The sequence below is a fragment of the Cololabis saira genome, chromosome 9 (genome assembly GCF_033807715.1).
Source record: "Cololabis saira isolate AMF1-May2022 chromosome 9, fColSai1.1, whole genome shotgun sequence".
Lineage (NCBI taxonomy): Eukaryota > Metazoa > Chordata > Actinopteri > Beloniformes > Belonidae > Cololabis > Cololabis saira.
Window position 1 is genome coordinate 31811668 of NC_084595.1, and position 12623 is coordinate 31824290.

At 38.7% G+C, this 12623-nt stretch overlaps 1 protein-coding gene across 2 annotated transcripts in view; it reads right to left on the reverse strand.

The window, feature by feature from the left end:
- Positions 1–12302, reverse strand: part of LOC133450553 (pikachurin) — a 28247-nt gene extending 15945 nt beyond the window's left edge. For both annotated transcript variants that reach the window (XM_061729261.1, XM_061729260.1), the window contains exons 1-7: positions 11775–12302; positions 6336–6445; positions 5245–5331; positions 4575–4601; positions 4317–4434; positions 4093–4228; positions 123–289 (exon numbers count right to left, since the gene is read on the reverse strand). In XM_061729261.1, the coding sequence (XP_061585245.1) occupies positions 123–289; positions 4093–4228; positions 4317–4434; positions 4575–4601; positions 5245–5331; positions 6336–6445; positions 11775–11880 (751 nt within the window). In that variant the 5' untranslated portion in view covers positions 11881–12302. The remainder of the gene's footprint in view (positions 1–122; positions 290–4092; positions 4229–4316; positions 4435–4574; positions 4602–5244; positions 5332–6335; positions 6446–11774) is intronic.
- Between the last annotated feature and the right edge of the window lie 321 nt (positions 12303–12623).

Sequence of the window (12623 nt, forward strand, 5' to 3'; positions counted from 1 at the left end):
TGTGTGTGTGTGTGTGTGTGTGTGTGTGTGTGTGTGTGTGTGTGTGTGTGTGTGTGTGTGTGTGTGTGTGTGTGTGTGTGTGTGTGTTCTTGGATGTCACAATGGTTCAGAGATAAACTTACTGAGAGTGCGCACAGGGTTGTTGATGTGACTGGGTGGGCTGACTCCGTGCATGTTGACTGCTCTGACAATGAACTGGTACTCCGTGTCTGGTATTAACCCTTTTAAAACCATGGAGTTGGTCTCGATAGGCTCACGAATATACGTCCACTCCGTGTCCATTTCTGGCCTGAGAAAGAAAAAGAGCCATGAAGGTAAAAGGACAGCAGAACATTTTGTTTCCATCTCATATATTTACATCTCCATATTAACAAAAGTCTGAATTATGTTTATATATATTTTGTTTGTTTTTCCAAGTCTCAAAATCTGCATTTTGGTGTAAAGTAGCAGAGTACAGTTATTAAACACAAAAATTCACCAATACCATTTCAAAAAGTCTTCTCAATCATGTCAAGTGCATGCAAATTTGCTCATTTTGAATCATTTCATTTTTAATTTACCCTATTCTCCAGTGGGGGGAAAAGCTAATCAACTATGAACTCTTAAAACCATTTATTTTTCTTCTTTTTGGTTATTTTTCATTCTGGTTTAGTCATATTTGTGTTCCTACAGAGAGCCTGGAGCCACAGCTACCAGCTGAATCGAGTCATCTTCAGCAACACTCTCCAGTAAGACCTTTTCATTCTCTCCTTTTGGTGTTAAGAGAGACAGATTTGTGTCTGAGATGGCCCTTCTGAGAGCAAAATGATCTCACCCGCAAACACAGACGCTGATTCATGTCTGGCCGCTCTCAGTAGGAGTCTCGGTAAGAGTCAACTTCTCAGCCTCAGTTTTTCACTCTTTGTTCCTTCTTCTGTGCTCAGTGATAGGGTGTTGACTCTTGGCCATCAAGGGCAACGCCACATGCTTTTACAAATTTGCTTCCTCTTATAATTTAACAACGGCTCTTTATTGTTTTATTCCATTTAAACAGTTCCATTAAATTCTGTCTGCATATTTATATCTGGCAAATCATCACAGGGATCCATGCTCCTTATTTCTGACCTCAACTTCCTCAACTTTACATACACTCGAGACATGGGAGGTCTTTATTGTTAGCGTGCGTGAGTGTGTGCGGCCGAGCACAACTAGAAAGAGAACAAAACACATTCTTTGTCATGTCATAACTGACCCTCATGTCAAAACAAGTGGTTACACTAAGCAGACGAGCAAAAATGCAAGAAAACATGCAAAATAGAAGTTGGGATTCTTTGTAATAGTTATTTATCTGTGAAGTACATAGTCTGATCATCGGTGCTGAATATGCAACTAAATGTCAACAATAATACATATATCACAGTTGTGGAAAAACTGTTAAAATCTCCTTTTTTTTCAATTGGAATTTTCTATTAGTGTTTGGTTAGAAGTCCAAAGGCTGCTAAAGCATCACCAGTCACATTGTTATTGCTTAATTATTATCTTCTAGGAGTTCCATTATGACCTTTATTATAAATTTAATTTTAATGTTTTAATTGTTAAGTCAAATTTTCAACATGTATTATCCATCATCTGCGCTTTGCCTGCTCCAGCTGATAACACTGAACTTTTGGAGGCAAAAAAATCATTTGATTGTTTTTAGCCAAGAATTAGATTTGAAGATTCTTACAGCGAGGAATGTCTGGGGTCCAACCTATGTAGGGAATGCTGCACTTGATCCTCTATTTGTGTCTGCACAAAGAAGACAAACTTTGTCCCAGAAACTGATGGCATGGATCTTGTTGAAAGACATATACTAAGAACAAAGAAATAGCTGTTGCTCACAGTTTTGCATTTGTTTTTGAAAATGGGGCCATTTATGAAGTCCTTGCCCATGGGCTGTGATATTTCCTGTTACAGTCATCTATGACATCAGTGTTCAGCACTGCCTTTCTATCACTATTTAGCATCAGTTCATATTTCTTCAAACATGACTTCCATACTAACGACACTACAACTGCTGGCTTCTTGTGCTGAGGAAGATACTTCTCTGCAGGAAAGTGACACTCAGTGATCATCGTTGATTAAGTAGCAGTAGATGAAAGTTTCATTTACAGCTGTCAGGACGTTCAACTGCTGTAGGAACTGCCAATCAATGGGGCGTGCACCGTGGGAGTGGTGCATGCATACAAGCAGCTCCACTGGTTATGATAGGAGGAGAGGGGTTCGCTTTCATCCGCTCTTGATTCAGGGGCAGCGTGGCAGTGGACAAATTTTGATATTTGCATTTCCATATCAGTCAGGACTTGCCAGCCAACCCCTGATCCATACAGCTCTCAGTCCTGCAGCCCTGGGAGCAGTTTGAATATTCATTTAGAAAAGAAGACAGGGGTGACAGCAGCAGCTGGTCCACTTCAGAATGAAAAAGAGGCTTAATGTTATTAACATCCTGTTCATATTTGTCTGAATGTTGGCTCGTGTTAATTCAGCAGTATTTAAAGGCATTTTCTCTCTTGCTGTATTGCTAAAGTGTTAACCAAAAGGGTTTTGTGTCTGAAAGCGGTATTAGTATCAGTTACATGGTACTACTGACCAAAGAATGGCATGCTTATCCCCCCAATAGTGTGATACATACATTTAATGGAAAATGCATAGTAATAGGAAGATAAATAGGCTGCACACAAGCAGCTGCATGCAAGTACTTTGTGAAACTTTCATACAACCAGTTTTTACAACCAATTTCAAAGTTGCAGACACATTTGATTGAACATGCTCTCATGATCTCATAAAATAGGAGTCAGTCTCTTCCCTGTATTGGCTTTCAAAACAAAATCAAATACATGTAATGCTACAGAATTTATTTAGTTTTGTTTCATCATCATTTTTGCAAAAACATTTAAAAAAAACTATTGATTAAAACTAAAAAACTCCAGTGTCTAAATGTGAGAAGGTATCATGAGTCAGTCTTTAAAACATCATTACATATTTGTTAAGTCATCTAGCCACTAGATTCTAGTGTATGGCCACTGGAAAAGAACCATCTATTTCTTCTTCAAGTAACCGTGTTGCATAGTCCTGTTTCTATAGTAACCCGAAAGGTAGAATACCTTTTAAAAATACTACTTGAAATTTTCTTTAAAGGCTTGTAGGAAAGAGTTAAATAAATCCTCTCACGTCAAAACAAAATATAGATGAACAAATGAATCACCCGTGGAAGCAATAGGGACCTCAGCAAAGTGATTAGAGCGTTGGCTTGTTAGTCTTCCTCAGTGGACAAGCATTGCAGGAAGTGTGGTTCCGGAAACACGTTTGAAATAAGTGGTTGTGGAGTTGTATTTTTTAATGTAGTGTTTTGAAAAAAAAACTGAATTACTGGATTTTAGAGCATATACAGGACAGCTCTATCTCCCTCTCTTCCCTCTTTGCGCTAAACTCAGCTCATAACCTTACATCTGCTTTTAATTATTTGACTTACAGTCATCTTAGTGAATGATTAATACCCTGTGTCTCAGCTAAAGGGTGAATAGGAAGACTTTCTTAAACTATTAATGAAGGTTTTGCCATTCCTTTCTTAATGCAACATTACATCAGAAATGAAATTTGAAATAAAATACTTTTAAAAGGAAGGCTTTTACCATTGGTTTCTCTGAATGTTTGAAATCCTCTCTGAAGTTTGGCTTTGCCACAGATATTTCATGAAGTTTAATGTACTCTCCATTATGTTTCTAGAAGCGAGGCTTGTAGAAGAAACTCTGAAACGTCGGTTTTAGCCCAAGGACGGACGGCTTATCAGCTGATGAACAGAAAACTAAACCTGTTTCTCCTTTTTCTTGCAAAACCCCTGGTGAAATTGTACCTTTCTTTTTGGATTATTATGTCCCCTCAACGACAAGGCCACTTTCCCTTCATGCAGGTAAGTGATTATATTATACAAGTCAGTTTATTGATGTGGGTCGCGTTGGTCTGTCTGGGTACTTACAGCAACAGCATGCTGCCGAAATCTTGAGATCAATGTTTAACAAATGTGGAGCTCCTTTCATTGCTCTTTTTGTAACAGAATAATTAGTTAGAACTGACCTGATGTAGGCCACCAAGAAGTGCAGAAGTGGCGCACTTCCTTCAGTCTCTCCCTGCTGCCACGACAACGCCAGCTCCGTATCAGACACAGCCGTGACAACAGGCTTGGTTGGGGGCGAGGGGGGCAGGCACGTTTCTATTGTCAGAAAATAAAACTGAATTTTGTTGATAAAATATATTAACAAGTGTTATCTTCTGTAATTCTGCTACTCTCGTTTTCTTACCATGTGAAGCAGTGCTGATGTCCCGGGGCATGCTGGGTCTGCCTTCCCCTGCCCAACCATAAGCTCCAACACTGACTCTGTACTTTGTTTTCACCTTTAAGTCATTGATAGCCACATCCTGGAAGGTGGATGTTGAAAAGACATAAAGATGATGTTTGAAGAAAAAAAAGATGTTAAAGGGTGGACAATTAGGTGTAAGGATGGGAGGGGGGCGGGGTGACATGAATGAGTGCAAAAAACCCCTGTTATGTCACTTACAAAGCTTGCTTGTCCGTCAAATTGTCCCTTTTGGAATAAAAAGAATCCAAATGTTAGTGCATCTGAATGTGAACAGCCCTAATATTAGCAAAGAGATCAATAGAAACAAGCAAAGACTCTTGCAGACATATGTCAAACTTTAACTAAATAGATAGTGTGTTTCTTCTTTTTTATTGACAGATTCACTGTATATTTTCATGGGATTTGTTCCCAATAATTTTAAAGATATTTCAAATATTTGTTGTTGTTATTAATCACATGTGGTCACATATTAGCAATGGTGGTCAGGTCTGTGAATAAGAAATGAAGCCCTAGCTTCAATTTCAAAAATTACATCAAAATACGTGAGGAAATTGGGAGACTGCTGTCCAGTTTGGTACCGTAATGAATTATGGTAGCCTAATGGTCCTTGGATGTGCCTATGAACATACACGTCTGCTCCAGTTCAGTGTCTACAACCATGAGTTGCGATGTTTTGTTATCAATGAGTAGCTGGAAGTCAAGTTTGTATTAACATAAAATTCAGAGGGTCAATTCAGAATTCAATAGCAATTGTATTCAAAATATGTTGACCTTTTTTTTCTAAGCATTTACTCATACTGTATCTCTGTGACAAGCAAAGAGTGACACACACCTACTGCAGGTAAACATCTTTGCATTGGATACTCACAGTGGTCAGCATGTCCAAACTGAGGGGCACTTCCATCAAAGAGGTTGTGCTGACTGGACGACTGTTCTTCATCTCTGTGTAAAATACCTGAACAACGCAAACATTTTTATTTATTTGCACTTTCATTATTAGGAAATGACAGCAACAATGTAAACATGGCTCACAGAGACAAAATACAATGAAACGGGAGCGTTTATGAAAATCCAAAACAACAGGCTCAGTGACTGTACCTGTTAATCTGTGAGTTTCGGGGATGTTAGGTCGTTCTAATCTCCTTAGTGGAGACATATGGTCAAAAGCAGAGCGCGCACAGTCATACTGAGCCACAATTTGTTAATTGTTGAATTTAAAAAAAAGACACTGAAGTTGGAAAGAGAAGGAAGGGCAGAACATGGATTCAGTGAGTCATATCGAATTAAAAGAGGTCAAACAAAAAATGACTAATTCATTCAAAAATAATCAACATAAATTTTGTTGTCAACTTCAGGTTACACCAATGTGCATTTCCATCATTGTAGATACATTTTTTGTTCATTTTCTTTCTACCGAGAGAAAAAAAAATCTCACTTCAGTATCTGAAGTTCGGCTTGTGGAGAGTGGTGTACATCTACTCACAAAATATTAAATTAAGATTTGTGACCTCATCTTTCAAAGCCATTCTGAACCTGAACAAATACACACTTGGCAGTGAAAGGGTTTTACTCAAATACCAAAAATGTCAAAATATCGTTTTAGTCCCCAAGGCCATCATCGTGGACAGTGAGTTTGACAGGCACTTTAGAGGCAGAAAGAAGAATGAGGCGACCTTGTGGAAAGAAATGGACATCCACTCAGGAAAAAAAACTGAGAAAATGTCCTCAAGGTCGCCACTTTTGATTGTACTGTACTGAAATAGCCCTTAAAAGCTCACTCTAAGTACTTTACAGTACTTTTCTTTTGGTTTTGTACATCTTTTTGGGATGTTTTCTTTTTTTAAGACTACACAGTGAAAGAAAATTTCCATAATTAAAAAGTTGCCTTCCTAAAAATGATGAATAAATATACAACAACTAGTTCATGTTTGTCGCATGCATTGTATGCAGTGTAGTTACCTTGTACCCAGTGATTGTGCTGACATGTCTCCGGGGCATCTTCCATCGTACGCTGAAAGCAGTGCAGTTGATAGTCTCCAACTGGATGTCTAACGGAGGACTCAGACGATCTGATTTACACAAAACAAACACGGGAAAAGCTCATGTGTAATTGTCAGACAACTGTTATCAACTGCGTTATACATGTACATCATTTGGCTGATGGCAAACTTGTGTGACTCTTTACATATCAAGATCTTACATATCTTTTTAAAATATCTATTTTGAAAGTGAGATAATAAGATATTCATATGCTCATTAAAGAGCATAACCAGTCACTTTAAATTATAAATTGACCTTTAATATAGGCACTCATATAAACAGACTGGATGGCCCTTATAAGAAACTTCAGCAGGTTCTTAAAGGATCTCAAGAAAGTCAATTTGTGTATGATTTGTATGTATGATTTGAGCTGACATGATGTATACTGCTACGGGACTTCAGGGGATAAACATGAGCGGACAAGGACTCTCAAAGACTCGCTGACACACTCGTGTTGATGAATGTTGATAGTTGTATGTCCTCGCTGAATGCTGAGATTTGAATTAAATTTAAAGAATTTAAATCCCCAAATTGTTAGTGTGAACATTTTGAAATTAAGTTTAAAAGCCACGAGTAAGCCACAACTGTTTTTCCTCACCTACTAACAAAAGGGCAGACTCTACTGATAGTAACATGGGGCTCAAACAATAGCAAATGTAAAAGGCTAGTAAATGGAAATCTCATGTCCCCACAGCTACTTTCCACGTCCCCTCTCTGTCTTTATTTCCTCTGACTTTCCTTCTCCAACCCCTTAAGATGACCTTTCCTCTTCCCTCCTCAGTCCTGCCCCCGTCTTCACCTCACCTTGTCATGACATCAAAGTGGTTAATGCAGTATGTCAGCTGAAACACCTGATCATCCATGTCTCCCCTAAGGTGTGGCCCAACAACACATCTGAGGCTACACCACACATTTTCTGTGATTTTTGATAAAAGCACAGGAAGCTAAAGTATTAGAGTAGAGCTACAGTATATTCATTTTGAAATTCATTGATTATTTCACTTCATGAAGATTAATTGTGTTGACATAGCCATAAGCAAAACTTATTAGATTTACTTTAAGCAGTAATGATTTAAAGTAGTCATTTCTTGTATGATTTTATCAGTCTCGCACATCGTTCTGGAGAAATTTGAACATATTCTTCTTTACAAATTTGCTTCTGTCCATTAAGGTTTAGGGCATTTGCTTCAGGACAGCTCTTTTGAGATCCTGTCACAGTGTTTTAGTAAAAAGAAGAGGTCTGAATTTTGACAAAATAATTTCTAAACCTTGATTCTTCCAATTTTTTTTTAACCATTCTGACTCAGATTTGCTAATGAGCTTCAGATCACTGTTCTGTTGCATTACCCAATTTCAACCAAGCTTTAGCTGATGGACAAAAGAACAGATGGACAGATGTAGTTGCCTCTGACCACCCTTGTAAATAGAAGGCTTCATGGCCAGGTCCTGTGACTGCGAAACAGCCCCAAATCGTCACCCCTTCACCACTGTGTTTGACAGTGGGAATGTGGTGTTTGCTGAAATGCTCTGCTTGGCCTTCACCAAACATTGTGTTGGGCATCAAGGACAAACAACTCCACTTACTCCACTGCTCCAGGAGTTTTGTGGTTTGTTCAGATGCAGTTTAACCAACCTCAGTTATGATTCCGTAGACAGAAAGCCTTTCTCCTGCAATGCTTCCACACAAACCGTACCCAGTCTTATTTTGATTATGTTGTCATGGAGTTTAACATTTAACATGTTCAGTGAGGCCAGGACAGTCTGATGTACCTCTTGGTAAAAAAAAAAACAACTACTGGTTTAACGTTGAGCAGAGGTGACAACAGAAGGGAGGACTGAAATTAGTAAAATTACACTTCACTTCATAAGTGAAAATGCGTAAGCCAGCAGTCACTAGTAAACATGGCGCCCAAGCGATACAAATGCCCGAAGGTCTGGTTACATTTCGGTAAAAAAAGACAACAGCAGGGGAAATTACAATACTTGCAAGTGGATATTTCATCAGTGGGTTAGGGTTAGGGTTGCAGATTTGCAAAATCCACAGTTTGATTGGATTTGACTTGATTGACTTGGACATCCTCGTGGAATTGCCACAGAATAATGTATGTTGTATTTTGTTAATTTCTAGGGAACAATATTTATTTTATTATTATTAAAATGGTATATTGGTGATGCTAATAAACCTTTTATTGTCCCTTTTCAAATGAGAATCGATAAGGGAATTGTTAAAGAACCGAATAGTTAGTCAGAATCGAAAATGGAATTGGAATCGTAAAAAAGTCTTATCAATTCCCATCCCTAACCGTGTCAAGTAGGGATGGGAATTGATACGATTTTTACGATTCGTATCGCATTAGCATAGTCTTCAAAGTAGAAATCAGTTTGAATATAAACCTGCCCATTTATTAACAAAATTGGTAGACAACACAAGTGCAAAATTAATTTGAAAGTATTTATTAATCTCTTGTTTCATTCATTGATTGAGCATTTGTGGTCTATAGAAACATTCTTCTAAATACCCTGAAACTGTTTTTCCAACTTACAAATATGGGGATACCAGTGTATTTGTGAGAGATAATATTTGTTTGGACCTTGTACAAACAATCCAACACATTTCTGTATGTAAATCTATAGAAAGTGTTCACTCATCTGAAGCGGGGTATGAACAGGAGCTTCTCGTTTTGGTAGCGTGGCATTTCTATCCCTCTCAGACTTTAATGCTGTTCTGGTCCTCGGAAATGTATCTGCTATTATTTGTTCAACGAATGTGCAACGCTCAGACACCTCATAAATTAAACCACTGGTACAATCCCTGAGTCTGGATCTCCACTTTTGAGTCAGTCATGTAGAAATGGTGCTCTCTACACACCCCAGTCTCCTAAAGCGAATGATCTGAGCTGTAGTCGTCTTGGGGAAGGAGTGAACACATACTGCACATAATGTTTGAGGAAATAAAATCTGAACAACTTTCTCTGAAAAAAAGGAAAAAAGTAAAGAAAACAATTTCCGACATTGATTAGATTTTGATTGTCTTTTACCAAAGAAAGCTCCAAAATGCTAATGAAAATGCATGGTTTTCAAAACAACTTGTAGGGTGTAAAAAAAAAAAAAAAAAAAAAAAAGCTTCTGAAATTATTCTATCAATAATTCAACTGCTTATTCAAACGGGGAATAAAGCTGTCAAAGCACTGCAAAAGGAAGACCACCTTGGGGAGGGACGTCATTCAATATTAACCCTTGTCCGACAACACCAGCTTTGTTGTTTAAGGCTGATGTGATGTATGTGGACACTGAGTCCTGCTGATGCTTCCCCCTCCCTGAGAACAACGACAGAGAGACCTCAACACTTACGCACACAAAAGAAAACAAGTAGGCTACAAATGTCACTGGAATTCATGAAAACAGAGCCACAGCTGCCCTTTGTATGGCCCTCCGAGCTGACAGACACATGTAAAAGTCAGCCCGCAATGGCCCGAAGGTCCAAGAGTGTGAGGGACACAGGCATTCAACAGTCAGAAAGCGTGACAGTGAAGGAAAAGGGAAGTGATGGGTAGAGAGAGAGTAGGAAAAGGGAGGAAACTGGGACAGGGTGAAAGGGGAAGACAGAAACAGATACAGTGTAGGGATGACAAAGTCAACACTGAGGGATTTCTCCCCGGAGAAGCATATTGGCAAGTGTGAAGATGGATGATGTTTATCTAAAGCTGACTCCCTATTTCTTTGTATGAAAGGTAACACATTTTGTCAAATTTATAACAAAAAGGGATATGACCGATGGCTTCAGAAAGTAGTTATAACTTATCACAAACCTCTATTTTGGACAATTACGTTTTTTTTTTTTTCTAGCTCCGCATTTCAGCGCAGTTAATTAGAAGTTGAGTGACTGATGCTACGTTCAAGTGATATGTCTTCGCTTTAATTTGATTAGTTTTATATTGAGCATAGAAACATTTGTGGGGGAGATAAAGTCAAAGAGATTCAAATGTAATTGAACGGATAGAAAAGAAGCTGAACAAAAGCCTTAAATTTAACAATTAATGGGAAACCTTTTGCAGTTAATGAGTGCAGCCACCTCATTTTACACTACTACACACACCTTACAGTGCATGCTGCTACTTCAAGTCTTCACTACTCTCACGCACGAAGGTAGACTGAGTAGAGATGAACAGCCAGGTGAGAATATATCACCTCTTCATCCCCTTTAATGACTTTTTGTTATACATTTTGGACTGTTTTGCTGAATGATGAGGTTATAAATGCATCCAACACAAAAAACCCAAACATTGGTTTCTGACAGCAAGGTAAATACAATAATCTTTTATTTTTTCACACATTCTTCTTCCAACTAATTAAATTTGTTTCAAAATTCCTCATTTCTTTTGGTCCTGAAAAGAACAATCTCATCTTTTTGTTGTTGAGGCTTCTAAAAGGGTTTTTCATCTTGTTAGAAATAGTCTGAAGTTCTCGTCCTGAAACCCATCAAAGATTGTGAAGAAAACATTTGGTTCTCCATTATCTGGTTTTCTGTTGCACCTGCACTTGTAGGATATACCAGCTCCCCTTCATTCATTTACAAATGAATTTTCTGAAACACAAGCCAAAACAAAAACTTCTGTAACTTAATTTGCTGATTCTTTTCATCGGACAAGAATATTTAGGTTTTTTTAATAGCTGACATGTTTGGGCTATTACTTCCAGCTTCGTCAGAGTCCCTGAAACATGTCAGGTAACCTAAAAAAACCTAAATATTCTTGTCTGACGAAAAGAATCAGCAAATTAAATTATAAAAGCATGGAAAAATGAACTTTATTAAATCAACTTGTGTGACTGTTGAAGTCCCTGGATTGTAACCAGTGAACAACAAATATGCCATTATAACTAAACAGAATCCTTGAATACCTGAGCAGTTTAATCTTACAGTCCAGAGATGTGCTTCTTTGTGCTGCAGAGGGAAGGGAGGAGACCTTTGTTTTGAAAGGTCTAAGTGGCATGTTGCAAAGTGGCTTTTGCTGTGGAATAATCAAGACTGCCCATGTGCAGTTATGTAGTACAGTTGCAAAATTACTATTTGTCCTTCAGGTAATGAACATCCAACAAAGTTTTGACTTTTTAAGCTTTGACACTCAAATATTTCAGATGTTTTACCATTTCTTGAGGATACATTTAATAACTTGATTGTCAGATTGAAAAATTGTATGTCACCCTTTTAAGTTATTTGGGTAATGAAAGAAATTCAGAGATGAGTTGACACAAAAGCGGCATCGATGCATATTTTTCCAAAAGAACACAATTATCATCAGCATCATCCCTATTAAGGTTACTATCATTAATGTAATTCTGCTTTTAAAAGAAACTTACCAGATCTCCGAACATTTGATCTCCTTGCACCAAAACAAACGCTGGCTGTGCAAACTGCAAGGAAAAGTAGGTAAAAAAGACTCCTGTCTTTGCACGTAAGATCCATGTCTCCTCTTCGTCCAAAGTTTAAACAAGTCAAATTTCCATTTTAACGCACAATCAAAACTGGCATGTAAGTTTATCAATGGCTGATTCCCTCGCTGGTGAAAGTTTTTCACCGATAGCAGCTCTTTTTTATCCAAATAATGGGACGTCCAAAGACGCACGAGAGCTGCCCTAGAAGAGAGGGCAGCTACGGGTTGACACTGATAAGATTACAGTCTGTAAGAGACCAGTGGCTTGGATTGATGAACGGACGACCAGCATATGCCCAGAGTCAGACCGGCGCTCTGACACACGGAGGAAAAAGGCTTGTCCGGACAATTCACGCGTAGTTCGCGATCACTAACGCGGCTGAATGTTGGCCACCATCATTTTTACGCACGAAGTCCGCTGTCGTGTCACGCCCCGGTCCGCGTCTTAGACAGCAGATGAGCCGGACAAGCGAGTGCAGGGAACGTGGGGCCATTTAGAGCTAAGAGGATAATGAGCGTCTAATCCGCGCACTGGACGCAGATGGGGAGCATGTCTTGACGCAGGAGCGACACACTCTTAATATCAATACTGTCCGTGTGTAACTGAGTGTCTTGTGCGTGCAACAAAAGTATTGCATTGATTGATGCGCTCCAAAGCATCTGCTCTCTCTCTCTCTCTGTGTGTGTGTGTGTGTGTGTGTGTGTGTGTGTGTGTGTGTGTGTGTGTGTGTGTGTGTGTGTGTGTGTGTGTGTGTGTGTGTGTGTGTGTGTGTGT